Consider the following 18,841-nt stretch of genomic DNA (forward strand, 5'->3'; position numbering starts at 1 on the left):
TTGAATAGACAACATGCCTTTTCTTGATTTTAATTTGTATGGTTCTTAGAACTTCACTCGATTCTATGTTGGTTTTTTAGGAGAACTCTGAAATTTTGGTGGTATTTATTGTGTTATTACGGTTTTAAGGGAAAAAGTGGGACAGAAGATGCAATTACGCCTTTGTAAGTTTTGCTGATGCTAATTACTTTATGAAAAAACGCTAAAATAATTTACCCTTTTGCTCCCAACAATTTCACATATATCAATGAGACAAAAGTAATGCTCTTATATATTTTCCGTGAGTAAGCAAAGATCTGTGTATCTTTCCATTAATAGGAGAGTAGAAAAGAAGTTATTAATAGGAGAGTAGAAAAGAAGTTACATGTGTACGTGTGTGTGATGTAATGTTCTTATATTTTTTTGTGGGCTCTGTTGTTTTCCTTCTAATGCGATATTTCCTGGACATAATCAAGGAGCGCTGACAAATGCGTCAAGAGATACTCAGAACCAACTAGATTTACTGAATCGTCTCATGTTTATGTTTTTGCGCACCACCACTTACCATGTTTTTTCTCATGTGGTAACGTGAAAGTTTTCAAGTAGTTTGCTGGGATTGTCAAGTGTGGTTGGGGACTTAGGCCATTGGGGTAGGGAAGGATGTGTGTTTTTCTCCCGTTGCAACGCAAGGACATGTTTCCTAGTAGTTAAAACATATTATGAGTCGTCTAAGCGGTCTAGTCTACTCTCTCTCCCCCTCTCTCTCTCTCTCTATCATCCATGCATGCATTGCAGATGCTTCCGCATACTTTAATCACACCGCAAGAGCACATCGGTCAATGTGATGAGTGAACAAATTTTCGCTCATTTATTTTTTGAATTTTATAGACTTTGATCGGTTTGCCTCTGGGTGTCACCACACCTGTGTCGGTTCAATAAAAAACCATTTGTGGCCGAAAGCCAAGACTGCCTTAGTACCCATTAGAACACGTGGAAACCCATCTATACATCAAAGTTCGTGCAAGCAAACCTCTCCTTTTTGTTTCTCCCAAATAAAAAACCTTTTGAACTTGAAACTTTGAAGATCAATATCACACAAGTACTATTATATGCAGAAAAGTTTTCTAAATTTTGGGCGCACCATAAATATTAAAAATTTATACAAGTCATTTAAAGGTTAAAAATTGACAAATTTATGTTTCATCAAAAAATGAAAAACATTTGTACAATGAATGGCACATGTGGATAGTTGACCTGAAAAGTTTCACGGTCAAATGTTCTCTTGTTTGGAAGAAACAAAAAAGAGAAATTTTTATATAAGAATAGCACGAATCATGATGCAAACTGAACAAACAAGATAGAGGATACATTGATATTGGGATACAACAAATCACAATCTTACAAATAAGTAGAAGCTAAAGTTACATGTGTCGTTTCTTCAGCTTAACTATGAGCCCATTTTGCATCTTCAATATACAAGACGGCTTGGGCTGGATGCTTTGCCCTTCCATCACTTGCATATCGAAGTTCCACAGTGTTGAGGCAATGACTGTCTTCATCTGCATAATCGCGATATCCTTGCCTAGGCACATCCTTGGTCCGGAGTTGAAGGCCAAGAACTTGTGAGATGGTACATACTTTAGGTTGTCTCCATTATCCGAGAGCCACCTATTTGGGTTATAGTCAAGGCAGTCTTTACCCCACACGCTCTCCATTCTTCCAATGGAGTGGAGAGAAATAAGGATGATGTCGCTAGTGTGCACCTCATGGCCACTTGGCATGATATCACTGGCGACCACCGTCTTCCGCTCGAGTGGTGCAGGTGGGTACAATCTAAGAGTCTCATACAAGACTGCTCTTAGATAAATTAGAGATCGAGTGTCATTCGGCTCAAACATCACCATGCCATCTGCACCTGCTTCTACTTTGCGTGATGCAATTGGGGATAGCTCATTACGGATGATGGACACAATATTTGGATTCTGAGCAAGGTTATAGAATATCCATGACAGGGTTGTTCCAACCGTGTCCCTTGCGGCGAGCATGAAGCTAATGATCATCGCTTGGCGCAGTTCATCGTCGGTGTCACCTATGCCATGGAGGCAGTAAGAGATCATATCCATACACTCTTGTTCCTCGTCATTAGCAACACGAGATGTCTTGATCTTCCTCTTCTCCATCATCTCGACAATAAACTCTCTTAGCACCCCGTGCGCCATGCCGAGCTTTCTCTCGGAGCCGATGTTGAGCCACCTCATCAGTTTCCAACAGTAAGTCGGCATGGTGTGCCGAAAGAACGCCACCTCCATGACTATGTCCAAGGCGACCGCAGGGTCCATGGGCGGCATGCCCATGGATATGTTTCCAGGGTGCAAGGCGTCCAATGGCAACATATCTGAGGATAGAAGGCCAGGGTCCACACCGAAGTAAGGTGTAGCAGCCAAGTCAAACATAAACCTAGACATCAATTCCTGCATGTCAAACACAGTGGTGGTGCTCGCCATATGCGTAAACAATGGGAGGAGACTGTTCTCCACCTTGTTGCGGCAGCAAGCCTCCATCCTGGCAACTGACTGTGGGCTGCTGAGCATGCACTTGACTTTGGTGCGCTGCTGGCGAGCTGGCTCACCGTCGATAGTGAAGATGCTGCCGTCCAGTGGCGTATCTAGGGGGTGGACAGGGTGGTCCATGGACCACCCTGGAATTTCCCCATAATATATATAGCATAGAGAAAAATATATTTTTATAATAAATAAATATATTTATGTGAATATTTTGCATTGGTGGACCACCCTGGCATGTTGGGCTAGCTACGCCACTGCTGCCGTCCATGATGTCGAAGATAGCGGCAAACTCCACGCCCTTTGGGAAGTTGGCGTAGTTGGTTGTGAAGATGTGTCGAATGTTGGCAGGGTCACATGTGATGAAGAACCGCATGCCGGTCCCGGGTGGGCCATGTGCCCTGAAGTTGTGGCCTGATCCGGCGAGGACCAGGCTGAAATAGTTGTGCAAGTTATGGAGGTTTGCTATGGTGGAAGGAAACATGTGCAGTATTGGCCAGTTTGTGGGAAGGGCTGCTGGGTTCTTTGATCTATAACTAGACTTGAGATATAAGTACAAGGGAACAAGCAGCACGAGTAATGTGCAGCTGAACAGAATTGACATTGTTAGCGGTAGTCTGGGATATGCTACCACTTACATTTATCCTTCAATGGACATGGCTTCATATATATAGGGAAGTTCCCACCATGATATCTCAGTCCATTGGTACTGTATAAGCTACCAGCCAGCGATGTGCACATGTACATTTTCGCCCCTCTGGTAGACTGGTACTGACTACCATCGATATTAATTTCCGGGCAAGCAAGACTGCCATCGTCGGCGCCTATCACACAATGGAAATACTATCTCTGCAGTCCACCCACGTGTTTCAGTTTGTTACTCACTTTTGTTTCTGGTGAGGATCCTCCTATCATCATGTAGGAAAGCACACATGCTTAGCTACTGGGAAATCCGTCTTTGCCGAGTTCTAAGTTCCCACTCATGGGAGCATTGTCGAGTGTGCTCGGTACAGTCCATCATCCTCCGAGAACAGTCAGCAAGATACTCGGCGAATACACCTTCTACCGAGATCTGACGTCATGTAATTAAGCAACTATGAGTACGTGGGCGTAGCTGCTTGTGTTTGATGGCTCCCTCATGTCTGGGGTGTATTTGCCGACTACTTCACCTGTCCAACTTGGCAAACATTTTCAAAATTCATTTTTTTCCGTATAGAAAATATTTGCCGAGTTCTCAGACGACGAACTCGTCGTAGTTGACATTTTGCCGAGTTTTACGGTTCTCAGCAAACATTTGGCAAGTTCATGTACTTGCAAGCTCGGCAAACCACATGTTTGATCTTGCCAGTGGGCAACCATGCGCCGCAGCTACCGAGAACTGCACTAATAAAGGGTACCTTTGCTGAGTCTAGCACTAGGCAGAAGCTGCCAGAAGTACCTTTAATAATTGAATTTCTCTTAAGGCCCTGTAGTTGAAAACATATATATTGTTTGGCAGGAAGAACAATTTATACATCGTGTATGATCCTCACAAACTTGCAACCTAGTCACATCACATGCCAAAATTTCACATACATGCATAGATAATACATACAACATAGAAAGTGCCTAGTGACCATGCAAGAGAGAAAGTGCAGAGTGATAAATAGTCCATACAACGTACAAAGTTCAATGCTTAACATAGGGAAATCACACACAAAGCGGAACGCGAAATCTCTCTAAGAAGTCACGCCTTGCCGAGCAAGGGATGGCCTGAGGAAAATAAAAAAACAGTAATTAGACAATTTTGGGCACAACCATATGAAACTCAATCAGAATATGTTGAACTAAAATATATGGTCCTACTCAGGAAGTCATTCAGAAGATCTATGAAGAACTTCTTGTCCTTCTAGCATTTCAGTGCGCCACAGGTCGCAACACACGGCATCCATTTACTGCTTTTATCATGTTCACAAAATAAACATACATCATTAAACAAAATGACCAACACAGAACCCATTCATAGATATAATTCAACATAAAACACATATAACTAGATAGGTTCGTTAGATAGTTTACACATACTAGTGATTAAGTAGTTCTACAAACGATGCAGATAGTTCAAACAGAAAACATACATAAAGTTAAACGGTTCGTACGAACTAGCGCTGCCCATCTAGCAAGATAGTGGACGGAGGGGCTGGCCTTGTGGTCGTCCCTGATAGACCTAAGAACCCCTGCTTGCCCCCTTCTCACCCCCGACGTCATACCAGTCTATGTGATCCTCCTATGCCTTCTTCCTGGCTTCATACTGAAGGAGCATCATGTTGATCTCCACGAGTTTCTCATCTGTCGCAAGCTGCCTCTCCATGGGGTCGTAGAACTTCATCTCTCAGTGTGGAGGTCCTCCTTCTCCTCAGCCTTGGTGCATATCCTCATGTTCTCCGACGCGAAAAAATCTACATGCTCAGGATCCTCAGGGAAGTTCAGAAGCGCCCCTTCCTTATAGAACTCAACCGCCTTGACATCATAGGGGCGAGCCGCTAGCTGCGAGGTGTCTCAGTGGCCAAGCTCATGGACCATATTGTCCTTTCTAATGGTCGCATACCACTTTTTTCCCTTCTATCGCACACTATGAAACTTCGGAGCCATATGTGATGATGCATACCTAACAAGTTAGTAGAAAAATTGAATTCTATATATATTTACCAAAAAAAATTTACCCACCGTCACTGTCCAAGAAAATGACAAAGGAAAGCAAGCCACTTGTGAGTAGTGACCTCTCATTGATTGCTTCAATGATAACCCCGTTTTCTTCACCTGACCAACTGTTCACCATGATTGTCAATGGTATTAATAGATGAAAGCAAGCCGATCATGGCGTCCAGTTGATTGAAGTTGAATCCAACCTTCACCTGACAAACTATTCGCTGTCATAGGCCAAGCAATTAACTGATGAAAGCAAGCTGCTTCTGGCCACTCATTAATTGATCAATGTTTAACCATGTTCTTCACCAGACTACTATTCGTTGTCATCGTCCAAGCATTTGACATAAGAAAGCAAGTCGTTCACAATGTCAGATTTATTCTGACAAACTTTTCACCGACATTGTCCAAGCAATTAGTAGATAAACTGAAGCCACTCGAGGCATCTCACTGACTGAACCATGTTGATAATGGGAGGCCGGAAGCTGACAAATTGTTTGTGCAAGAAATTAGCAAATAAAAGCAAGCCGATCATGGTGTCTCATTGATTGATTGAAGGATAACCATGTTTTTTAGTGTACACACTAAGAATTCACCTTCACCCCACATGCGATTCATAGGTGAATGAAAGCCCCTCACTGCTTCTCATTGAAAGCCCCTCACTGCGTCTCATTGATTGATTGAAGTTGAACCCCGTTCTTCACCTGACAAACTATTCACCGTCATGGTCGAAACAATGAAAAAATGTAAGCAAGTTGCTCATGGTGTCTAATTTAATTACTGACGAGGCGATTCGGTGCCCAGCTCAGCTGCACCCGCGATGAAAAAATAATTCAGAAAAACAAATACTAAAATAATTGAAAAAAAATTGCATGGAAGATAATTTGGTGTGTGAGGTGCACTCCATATTTCAAATCATTTGGACATCTGAGTAGCTCTTAGGAAAAAAATGGCGGCCTATGAAAAAGTTTACTATTCATGTATTGTTCTCGCCCAATTTGTCTTTTTCGCTGGGAACTACTAATATGTCCAAATGATCTGAAATTTGGAGCGCCCCTCACACACAAAATTATCTTCAATGAAAACAAACAGATTTTTTTTACTTTTTAGTGTTTTTGTGAATTTTCTCTTCAATTGTATCTTAACCTAACTTCCTGTTACCCATCATTGTCCAAGCACTAGTAGAAAAAGGGTCATTTGTCCCGGTTCATAAGGGCCTCGAACCGGGACTAAAGGGTCGGTACTAAAGCCCCCCCCCCCCCTTTAATCCCGGTTCTTATACGAACCGGGACTAAAGACCCTCCACGTGGCCGCTTCCTGGAGCTCCACCTTTAGTCCCAGTTGGTAACACCAACCAGGACTAAAGAATTTTTTTTGAAGTTTTTTGAAATTTTCTTTTGAATTTTTTCCTGATTTTTAAATTTTTGTATTCTTTTACAATTTAATCTCTAATCACCCCTCATCACTGCTCAATTTAACCTCTAATCTCTAATCACCTCTCATCATTCCAAATCATCTAACTTCCCGGCCGGTTCAATTCAATCTCGTTTCCAAGTCTGCACTTGTTGTTTTCCTGACAATAGTAAGATGTCAATCCTATTAACCCTCAGGAGTTTTGCTTGAGCATGAAGTCACACGTTTCACTGTTTGAGTTTGAAACTATTATTCTAAAAAACAATTATTATTTATTAACACTAATATTTCTGGAATAAGTAGTTTGACCATAGTTTGACCACGGTTTGAACAGATTTGACCAAAATTCAAAAAAACTGAAATAATTATTTAGTAACACTAATATTCTTGAATAATTATTTAGTACCACTAATACTTCTTGAATAAGTAGTTTGACCATAGTTTGACCAGATATAACCAAAATTCAAAAATAAAACTAAGATTTGAGCATAACTTTTTTTTCCTTTTAGAATTTGAAAATTCTAAAAAATTGCAAACAGGCCTACGGCGGTCCACATCAGATGTGGATTTTCGTGCTGAACATTTTGATATATTATACGTTTTTTCGATATCGTATGCAAAATTTATAGCCGTTTTACTTTTTCATAACAGTTTTTTGCAAAACATGTCCAAATTTATGTTTTCTAATTTTCCTAACTAGTAGATGTAGTAACATAACTACATCTCAAAGAATTTTAATTTTTGAAGTTTTTATCATTTTCTTTTATTTTTTTCAAAACTGAAATGGCGATACACGGGGAGGGGGTAGAATTTGAAACCATTAGTCCCGGTTGGTGGCTCGAACCACGTTGATGCTAATTTGCTGAATTGCTAAATTATTCAGCGTCATCATCCAAGCTGACACATGAAAGCAAGCAATTCATGGTGTTTCATTGATTTATTGGAGATCCAACATGTTCTCCAGCCGACTAACTATCCATGTTGAGCCCCTTTCTTTACTTACCAAACTACCGACTATAATCTTCCCAGCAATTAAAAGATGAAATCTAACCATTCTTGCCATCTCACTAACTGAACCACATGGGTGCCAACTAGATGTTGAAAAACTATGGGGTGTGCTACTCGTCGGCTGGTGTATCTTTTCAAAGACCTGGTGCCTTGCGAGCCGTCGGATGTGACCCCATCGTGCGGCAGTGGCATCTTCCACTTATGCAACGGAGTTATTGTACCAGAAATCTTGCAACAAAGGTCTTGTTGGAGAAAATCTTTGCAACAATGGTCTCGTTGTAGAAAACTTTTGCAACAAAGGTATTGTTACTAGAAAAACTTTGCAATAGTGGTAATGTTGCAGATTTTCTTTTGACTTTATCTTCATATGATGTTATGGAAGAAAGTTTTGCAACATGGCCGATATTACAGAAAAATTCTTGCAACAGAGAGGAAGCTTGCAACGCCACACAAATATTTTGAGGGAGAGAACACACCATGACCGATTGGGGAACGAGATTGAGCGAAGTGGTGCGCTGACTAGGTGAGGATAAGGATGGATTGGTCGTGCGTGATGTTTCCATAAGCGATGGGACCAGCTTGCCACATCGTACAATCACATTTGATCAAACGACAGCGCGCAAGGCCGATACCCCCAGCAAATCGGCTGGCGGGACTGAAGTGTTTTCCATTACTTATTGTTATTCGATGGTAGAGACTACGATTACCGCTCCACAAGAAAAAAAGGACAACTATAGAAAAGACTACATTGGCCCAGCTCCTAGCCAAACCCTATTGGGCGCATTTTTTAGAGGGAGGGGGGCCTATTCGACGCCTTTAGCACCCGTTTTAGGAGGTTTCGCAAACGGGCGCATACCCCTCCCTCCGCGGACCAGCCATTTATCCTTTTTTTTGTTCAAAAGGCAAAAAATTGCGCGCAGGTAACAGTCGAAGTGATGCCCTCGCGACCAATCGTATTTGGTTAGCTACGGTATCCAACTACACAACTACCCTGGTCTGATTTGAAACATCCTTTTTCCTGTTTTAATTCATCTTCTTTTCTTTTTCTTTTACTTTTCCTTTTCGTTTTATTTTTTATTTTATGTTTTCTTGTTCCTTTTTTATTTATTTTTCTTAAATACATGAACTTTTTGAAATCAATGAAGTTATTTTCAAAAACCAATGAACTTTTTCTGAATTCATGAACTTTTTATTGAAAGTAATAAACTTTGTCGAATTCATGACTTTTTTTCTAAAGATCAGCGAACCTCTTTATAAATTGATGAAATTCTCCAAATTAGTGAAATTTCTATCAAAACATAAGAACTTTTTTCAAATGCGGGAACCTTTTTTCAAAATTTGGTGAACTCTTTTCAAATATGTGCACTTTTTTTTATCAAAATCAAATCCTTGAATTTTTTTCAAAAGTGATGATCTTTTTTTGATTCTACGGACATTAGTTTATTTAATCTGTGATTTTTTTCAAAATTGGAGAACTTTTTAATAGTTCGTGAATTCTTTTTCATATTGACGATATTTTCAAAGAATTTATAATGGACTCAAACAAGGGTCAAATAGTGTTTTTTTTTCAAAAGATCGCATCAAAGCGATTGAGGTGCAGTGATTATTGCATCTAGTGCGTCAGCGTTGGCATGCTGGTTTGAATCCCACATCTCGCAAAATAGTAACGATGTTTCACGTGTGTTTTTTGAGCATTTTTGCTGGATGCGAGCAATGCTGGGCCAGCCCATTACCGCTTGCCCCCGAGGCTGTTATTTGGGCCTCCAACCTTCATGATTCTGTTTTTCTAGGACAACCATTGGGTCGTGGTTTCTTTTTTCTTCAGTTTTTCTAATCAAAGCACATAACATGTAGATAGACATACTTTGAGTGAAATGGCGGGACATGTAGATAGAGGTACTTTTTATCGAACCACAGAAATTTAGCAACAAAACCGAACGACACACAGATAGAAGCTCTGTCAGGAAATGTGCAAATGCGGGGGCAAGGACTTATGTGTTGGGTCTGAACTTGACAATCCAATTCTCTCAAGACTAGTTTATCTTCGATGAGAGTCATTCGGCGAATCTACTAGATCTCTGAAGAATATTCACTCAGCAACAACGAACCTCCGGTAAAGATGATCGTATCTGGAGATGAAGAAGCTTTGTGTAGGGAGGCAGTTTATTCCGGTCAACAAGACATTGACAAAATAGTAACATGGTTTTTTTTTGCAGGGTTGCGCATGCACAGATAGCAAAATCTTTTGGACTTTTTTTTCGTTTTTCTTTTCTATGTTTCTTTATGGTTTACTGGTTATCTTTTAGGCTTTTTGTGTTTATTTTTTATTTTTCTCCTTTTTAGTTTCCCATTTTCAATTCATGAGCTTTCATAATTTATGAACATTTGTGAATTCTTTAATATTATTTTAAACTTATGAACTTTTTAAAATTGCCGGACAATTTTAAAAATCTTTACAAAAATCATATGTGTGAACATTTTAAATATTCATGCCAATTTAAAGTTTATGAAAAAAATTAAAAAATTAGAAATATCTTTTGCGCTAGTGATCTTTTCATATCTATCAAACAGCCGATAATTGCTTTCTTGGAGCTGTTTTTTTACGTATTCATAACAATTTTAGGATTGAGAAACATTATTTTGAATTCATGAGCGAAGCAGGCGATGAGCTATCGCTATTGGGCTGAGACCCAGCGAGCTAGCAATTCAGCACTAAAGGAGGCACCAAATATGTGTATATTTGTTTTGCTCTTTCAGTTTCCTTTTTGTACTTTTTCATTTTTAACAAAATTTGAAATTGTTTTGATGGATTTGATTTTTTTAAACAGAAATATATTAGGAAATATAATAAATGTTCAATAATTTTAAAGAACGTTCCAAAATTTTCAAAATGTTCCTAAATTTTAAAATAATGTTCATGAATTTAGAAATAATCTAGCAGTTCAAAAAATCATACCGGGATAGTTCAAAATCTGTTGAAAACAAACATAGAAAAGACAAGAGTGGCGTCATATGCCAGGCCCCCATATAAGGAGAGGGATGAGCAATTGTTTTCTTTATTTTTTCGCCATTCAATATACTATGTCCACCAGATTATATTCATCTGCTTGTCTAGTTGTTTTGTTTATCTATAGCTGTAAAATTGATGTGTATTCTTCAAAATGGGTCAGATATATTTCATGTTTTCGGTGAGTTAGAGAAAGCCATGTTTAGGAAAATCAGTGCAGCAACAGCTCTACTGCGAGAAATATATCTCTATTTTGACTGTTAAGTCTTAGTTTCCCCTTAGCTACACATTTTGCTGCTAAATTTGCATATACACATACAATTAAAGGTATAGCTTGTACAAACATAATGGGGATCATCAGAGTGATCATAGTTTTAGATAACCATGAATTATTTATTGGACACATTATAAAGAAATATCCATGAATGAGTTAGTGGTTGAAGACATGAAGACATGCTCCTTCAAGACGATCAAGCAGTTCTGAATTCTAACTCCAAAGTTGACAGTTGGATGGTTCTGTAGAATCCAAGTAATGAGTTTAAGGTTAGAAAATTAGCAATGCAATGTGTAATATAAATTCTTAAGTAGGTATTTAATGAACCTACGAAGTAGAAACTGAATTTCTGAGCAAAAGAATCAATGGTTGTTTTACCTATTTGGTGAGGACTCCCTCATATTGGATCAGTAGAAATTCAGCCATCCACTCGTCAGTTGTCTATAAGCACATATGGCTTAGGTTAATATGATGCAACATCTGGTGAAAATTAAAGATTGAATTGGAAGAGATGAATACAAGAGTGAAGGTTGAACATTTGCAAAGTTTGATGTTATTTGAAGAGATGGATGTATGTTTTGCCAAGATATTTTGTAATTTTGTAGGAGAAGCAAATGTTCTTCGTGTTCTTTATGTGCAGCACATGATGTGTCCTATGGAATCCATGTTGCATACATTCCTGGACTTGTCCACCTACGTTACCTACATCAAAGGACATGGCAGAGACAGATGCATTTACCACTTAACATGTCCAAATTTTAACATTTAAGGATTCTATGTCTTGGGTCATGGGATGGTTGTTGTGATTTGCCAAAAGACATGAGCAACCTTGCCAAGTTGTGCCATTTTTATACGCCAAGTGGTGATGAGCTTCATTCTGATATTTCTAATGTGGAACAACTTAAACTTTTAGAAGAATTAAAGATATTTTGAGTCAATAAAAAAAGTGAAGGATTTGAACCATGGCAACAAGAGCATTTGACTAAGCTAAGGGAGCTTGGCATCTACAACCTTGAGGAAATACATACAGAAAGATAAGCAGCTTAAGCAAAAGTGATAGAGAAAACTACTTGAGGAGGTTCACATTGGATCGGGATATATAGTGGGCGACATAATTTTGAGCCTGGTGTGGAAGCAGTGGTTCTTGAGAACCTTAAACCACATGGAGATCTTCAAGTGTTGTGCATTAGAGGGCACGGAGGACCTTGTTGTTGTAGCTCTAAGATATCTTTAGCTTGATGGTGTTTCTTGGGAAGTTTTACCTTATTTAGGGAAGGTGTGGGATCTTTGTAAACTAAAATTGAAGCATATAGTGAGACCCAAGGATTTTATTATAGAGGAAAGCTTTTGCATGTTAATAAAGCTTGAACTCATTGGCCTATGAAGTTTTGAAAAATGGCTACACCCAGCTATCGTGGTTTTGTCACGACAGATGTCCTCGTGAAAGGACGTAGTCGTGAGGCCATCGCCCCGAGGTAGTAGCTTGAATGGTGTTGAACGGAATCGAGAGACAAAGGTTTACCCAGGTTCGGCCCCTCTCGGTGGAGGTAATAGCCTACTTCCTGCTTGATGATTATTGCTAGAGATCTCGATTACAAGGGTGCGACTTGGCTAACCTAGTACTCGAGAGCTTGTAACTTGGTCCTTTACGCCCCAGGGGCTCCCCTTTATACACAGGTAGAGGCCCTGAGATTAGAACAGAGTTCGGGTCGTAGTATAACCCATGACCGAGACTAACTTCTACTTGCCTTGCATCCCAAGTAAGGGAATTTTCTCTGGCATCACGTGAGTCCCAGCGCCTTACATAGGGGGCCATGAGCTGACCCATAAGGCGACTCATCCTCCAGGCCTTGAACTTGTGCTCGCCTTAGCCCACCATAGGATTTGCCATATCTCCTATCAAGTAAAGTTGCAACGAAAATATGTTCACTTTGGCATTCCCCTTCCAGCTGAGGTTCGTCAATTATAATTACCGTATAGTTTCACATGTACTCCCTCCATTCCCTAATACAAAACCTTTTAGCTATTTCAAAATATTAAATACATACTAAAATGAGTGAACATACATACTAAAATGCGTGTAGATACATAAGAATCAAGAAAAACCTATAAAGTCTTAAATTTTACTCCCTCCGTTCTTATATATTTGTCTTTTTAGAGATTTCAACAAGTAACTACATACAGAGTGAATCTACACTATAAAATATGTCTATATACCTTCGTATGTGGTACTCCATTTGAAATCTCTAAAAAAAACAAATATTTAGGAACGGAGGAGTATTAGGGAACAGAGGGAGTAGGATAGAGTAGGTGGATTTACCTTCTTCTTTTTTTGCAAGAAAGGCCTCCAGAACCCGAACTATATTAAAATTTCAACAACAGTACATAGCACCCCAAAGAAACTAAGAATTACAACCAGGTCCAAAGACCAACTAACCACCTCAACAACAAGAGCTAAGACGGTGGCGCGCCGCTACCTCTGCTTCACCCGAAGCCAGCTTGAACTTTTCTCGGAGAACACCGACGCGGATAGGAAGTTTTCGACCTTTGATCCTGCTGGACCAGCACCCTAAACGAGAGGGCCACTGCCGTGAGAAAATGTGGAAAAGTTCATCTTCCACAAAACTAGAGACCACAAAATACTCCCGATGCTGACAATCACTACCAGCAAATGAAATTCAACTGCTCCTCCCGCTAGATGGAGACGGGGAACCAAGAACTCGTGAACTTCCCACCTAGATGGATATAACTTAAGAGAACATACCATCACGTGTTTGGTCATAAGATTTGTGTTCGTTAGGCCAGTCACAAATGGTACCCCAATGCAGATATTATTTGGCGGTAGTATGTCAAGTAGGCGGCCAGTCTCATCATCGCCGAGCCTGAATCTTCTGTTGAAGATGTAAGAATGAAATGGGTAATCCTCGTTCGAATCGGCGAGATAGACATCATGCATTGTGGGAACTGGTCCTGTCAATGAAACACATATCATCTCTCCACCGGTCAGACCGTTCTGTGTAATGAACTGAACCCATCCTTCGCCTCCCATACGGGTCCTTGTTGGCCCTTTCTGTTGTTCAATGTTGGAAGTGACCCCACAACACACAAAGGGCACTCTCTCTTTCATAAATTCATCGAACTCTAGCCTAGTCCCCGCTCGAGAATACAATGGGAGCGACGGCTAGAGTTGGCCGGTTGAAATACCTCATAGATTGCCGAGTAACTTTCATCGAGGTCTCGGGTCCGTCAGCTGCAAACGGCCTCGCCACCTGGCTGCTATTTGCCGGGTGCCTTCCACAGGGCTCTCGGCATACTGTGCAAAAGTCGAGTTCCTTCATGTTTGACTATGTACCGAGCGGGGCTTGGTAGAGCTTCCCATGTGCCGTATCCTACTGTTTGACAAGAGCTACACTCGGCTTACTTGCCTTTTACCGCAATCCCATGTTCTAGTACTCGGCAAAGAGCAAAGAACTCGGTAACGACGAATTTTCCAGTAGTGCTACTATGTTTTGTTTCTTCACTAATTTCAAACTGCATGTAGTCTTGTTTATATTAAAATCTCCAAAGCATGTTATATTTATGAACAGAGGGAGTACAATCCAACAAACATAGGGAGCACGTACGCAGCAAATCTATATAAGTGAGAGTGACTATAACACAGGAAGGAGGAGGGAACTAATACACAGCAAATTTGTGCGTTCGATCTTATTCGTACTACGTCCTGCATGGTGCAGGCGTGAAGGCTACCAACATTACTTTGGGATCCGCCGCGTCACGCGCGCCCGTAGCGGCCTCTTCATCACCTTGAAGAACCCATCCAGCTCCGTGAGGTCGACGCGTCCCCCCGCTGGCGGCGCCCACTCGAACTCACGTACGAGCGCGGCGACGAAGCTTTTCACATGCATGGTGGCGAGCCCTCCTCCCGGGCACGCCCTCCGCCCGGCATCATCTTGATCTCCTTGGGCCCTGGCACCAGGCCCACGCCCTCCCCCTCGCCCCCAGCGAGGAAGCGCTCCGGGCGGAACCTGTGAGGGTCCGTCCATGCATTCTTGTCCCTGCCGATCTCTCCCAGGTTGAAGTGCGCCCGCATCCCCTCGGTCGGCACGGCGGTGTCGGCGCGTCCCAGGATTTCGGCGACCGCCTGATCGGGGACGTTGCGCAGCAACACTGGAATCGGCGGGTGGAGCCGAAGGCTCTCGAGCACGACGGCGCGCATGTACTTCATCTGCCGGACGCGTGCCTCGGACAGTGCGCCCTCCAGGGCGTCGACCTCGCGTCGGATTCTGTTCTGGACCTCCGGCTGGAGCACGAGGTGGGCGAGGGTCCACTCCATGCTGGACACCACGGTCCCTGGCCCAGCACCGAGGAACTCCGAGAGAAGGCTCACCAGCTCGTCATCTGTGAGAGGGCGCAGGGCCTTGCCGTCGGCTGTTTCGTGGTCGACGGGGACGCGGGCGTCGAGGAGGTGGTCTAGATACGCCGGCAGGCCACCGCTGAGCTTGGGATGACGGTTAGCGTTCCGTCTTGCGTTGACCAGAGGGAGGAAAAGCTCAGCCTGCCTGCCTCGGAAGGCGAGGAACCGGCGCCACCGCCTCCAGTGCAGCAGCTTCGCCGTCTTGGAGCTCGCAAAATCCTTGCTGCCATCAACGGCCAGCACAAAGGCCCGGAGCAAGTCACGCATGGCGCGTACGTGACCCTCGTCCACGCCGCTACCGAAGCACATGCGAGCCACCAGCGGAAACACGGCGGCGTTGAGGATGTCGCGGATGACAATCTCGCCGCCGCCGCCGACGCACCGGACGCGGAGGTCAGCAACAAGGGCATCCATGGCCTGGAGGCGCAGCGGGTCCGTGTGTCCAAGACGTGATGGGTGGAGGACCGCGGCGCTGAGGGTCCACCGGAGAACACGCCAACGCGGGCCGTAGGGCACAGACGTGAGGTTGTCGCTGTGACTGCGGCGACGCCCGCTGACCAGGGCCACGGGGAATAGGTTCAGCGGTCGGTTGCAGAAGGCATCAGCGTGGTCCATGAGCGCTCGGCGGGCGATGGTACGGTCGCTGATCTTGATGATCGGCTGTTGACCGTTATGGACGGCCCAAGCCCAAGCACGACGCCGGAAGACGGCAACTGCGCTGATGCACAACACAAGAGAAAGTAGTAACACAGTTAGCACGAATTCCATGGTTTGTATGTATCTGTATGTGCCTGCCTACACCCTTGGATATTGCCTGAGATGTTGCTGGGTTTATATAGACATATAGGTAGACATACAGGTAGTAAGTATCTTCACTCTAAAACTTTGTCCCAAGTTACAGCAAGGCCGAAGGATTCGCCTTTCTGGAAAGGGTTGATGCGAGTCAAATCAGCCCTTTTTCAATAGGACCAAGTTTATAATTGGAAATGGTACCAACACGTGTTTCTGGGAGGATACTTGGATAGGAGAGACACCCCTCGCGCTTCAATACCCGACTCTTTATAATATTGTTCAACGAACAGTATTTCAGTCCACCCCCCTCAATATTCAATTCAGGAGAACGCTAGTCGGTAATTGTTAGGAGGCTTGGCTCCATTTAGTGCGTAGACTGGTAGAGGTCCAGTTATCTCAACAATCCGATCAGTTGCGCTGGAAGCTTACTAGGAGTGGGGAATTTGCAGTTAAATCGATGTATCTCGATGTTATTAATTCCAGTTCCATTCCTATTTCCAAACATGTTTGGAAAGTCAAAGTTCCTTTGAAAATTAAAGTGTTTATGTGGTTTGTTCATAAACAAGTTATCTTAACTAAGGACAATCTGGCAAAGCGTAACTGGACAGGACCTACTAGGTGCAGTTTTTGTGATCGGGATGAAACCATCAAACACCTTTTTCTTGACTGCCCGTTGGCAAAAGTGCTATGGCGGACGGTGCACATAGCCTTTAATATTACTCCTCTGAATTCTGTCAGCACATTATTTGGAACGTGGCTTAACGGGATAGAGGCCGAAACAGCGAGACACATTCGCGTAGGAGTATGTGCTTTATTGTGGGCAGTGTGGAACTGCAGAAATGAATTGGTTTTTAATAGAACAACAAATTTTCACTTTTTGCAGGTTATCTTCCGAGCCACTGCTTTGATCCGTATGTGGTCGCTACTCACTCCGACGGAGGACAGGAAACGTTTGGTTACTGGATCTATCCGATGGGAGATGGTAGCACGGAATATTTTCAACCGGTTTGGATGCCGGTCATGTAATAGGATAGACAATTAGTTTCCTTATCTTGTTGATGCCGGCCGGTTGTGGCGCTATAGTTACTTTTTTATAGACTATATGTGAGATTTTCTTTTACTTTCACTTCGGCTTTATGCCCTTTGTTGAACCTATTTGCTTATTAATAAAGTTGGCCGTATGCATCATTTTGATGCAAAGGCCGGGGTGTTCCCCCTTTTCGGAAAAAAAAACACCTCTGCAGGTAGCTCCCCACCGATACCATGACCAAGGTAGTTAGCGACGCTGATGGAGAATTGTCGATCTCCTTGCACACGTGCTCTGGGATCTGAATGAACATGGAAGCATTAGATCCTTGTCCACCACAATACAATATCTTTGGACATGTGATCATTACACCGGCATTTGAAACAGTGCATCTTTTCTTTCTTAATTTCAGGCACGTCGGCAGAGGTTTCCTCCTGTTGAGCAGCAACTGTGCCGTTGGAATCGGCCATTGGCGGCCGTAACCTAAGAGACGGCCAAAGTCACAATAACCGAGACACCTCAAGTGCCGATGATGTATGTGATTCTGACATAATGCTCTTATTTTTTGAAGGTTGCAAAAAAGAGAAAAAAATAATTTCTTCTGCATGGTAATATCATAAAGATCAAAATACAAGTCACGAATAAACCGACATGACAAAACTGAACAGATAGCAGAACATCTCCGAGCTTGACACAAACGCTCGTCGCCTGCCTCTGGCACCACCACAGCAGCCACAGAAGAAAAGAATGACGGAGCACCTCCTCACCCAAGCTCGACGCGGCTCCATCGCTGATATGCAGCTTTGCGGACCTCTAAGGTGGCTCACGAAAAGTAAAGCCCTTGCCGTTGAACGAATCAGACCGGGGCAACACACCGGACACGCCATCGAACTCCACATCTGGCACCCCACCACGACTAAGACGCAGAAAGAGAAAACCATACCTGCCATCGACGAACCACGAACTCAGCACACGTTCCGTCTTTCAGATGTCGTCGATGCAGGCCACAATCTGCATCCGCTCCTGGATTACCTCCCAAGCTCCGCGCCGACGCTGGAGCAAACGCCGTCGCAACGACGGAGCACGAGGACATAGGCCCACCATGAGGATGCCGCCGCCGCCACACCATCCTTGCTTGAACGGACTGGTTTCCAACCATAGGACCGATGGCCTCGTTAGGGAAGGATCCGAAGAATATTTATTCAGTGCCGTCAACGTCGCCGCCAAAACCAAGACGATGAACTGCCTAAAACCTAGATTATGAGGGAGTAAAAAACGATCCACGCGCGTGGATCCGGCGACCCCGTTCACCACCGACGACCGAGGTCGCCGGCGGAGGGGAGCCGCCGGAGGACGGCACTGAAAGATTTGCCTCTCCTAGCGGCAGCTAGGGTTGCAGCCGCCACGGACGAGAGGAAAACGAGGGTACCCTAGTTGCAAATTGCAATTGCAAACAAGTTAGAAAAAAAGAAAATTAGGCCAAGCCCAGGTTAGAGGGGGTGTGTACACCGTATACGTTTCGGCGGGCATACGAAAGTGAATAGTGTAGAATATATGAACTGCACGATGTATTGCTCTTCGTGCATAGGCACGTATATATGATGTACAAAGGTGGGCTACGGACCTCAACTATACAAGGAACTAGGAGGCAGGCCCAATACACAATATGCACATAACACAT

General features: G+C 43.1%; 1 protein-coding gene and 1 pseudogene across 1 annotated transcript; both read right to left on the bottom strand.

The window, feature by feature from the left end:
• Positions 1-1,256: 1,256 nt before the first annotated feature.
• Positions 1,257-3,163, bottom strand: LOC123184142 (alkane hydroxylase MAH1-like). Its single transcript, XM_044596316.1, has 2 exons — positions 2,799-3,163; positions 1,257-2,644 (listed from the first exon to the last, which is right to left on the bottom strand). The coding sequence occupies exons 1-2, from the start codon at positions 3,142-3,144 to the stop codon at positions 1,401-1,403; spliced, it is 1,590 nt and encodes a 529-aa protein (XP_044452251.1). The 5' UTR covers positions 3,145-3,163; the 3' UTR covers positions 1,257-1,400.
• A 10,237-nt stretch (positions 3,164-13,400) lies between these two features.
• On the bottom strand, positions 13,401-16,109 carry LOC123186837 (cytochrome P450 89A2-like; annotated as a pseudogene).
• Positions 16,110-18,841: the final 2,732 nt, after the last annotated feature.

The sequence above is a fragment of the Triticum aestivum genome, chromosome 2A, assembly GCF_018294505.1.
Source record: "Triticum aestivum cultivar Chinese Spring chromosome 2A, IWGSC CS RefSeq v2.1, whole genome shotgun sequence".
NCBI classification, from domain to species: domain Eukaryota; kingdom Viridiplantae; phylum Streptophyta; class Magnoliopsida; order Poales; family Poaceae; genus Triticum; species Triticum aestivum.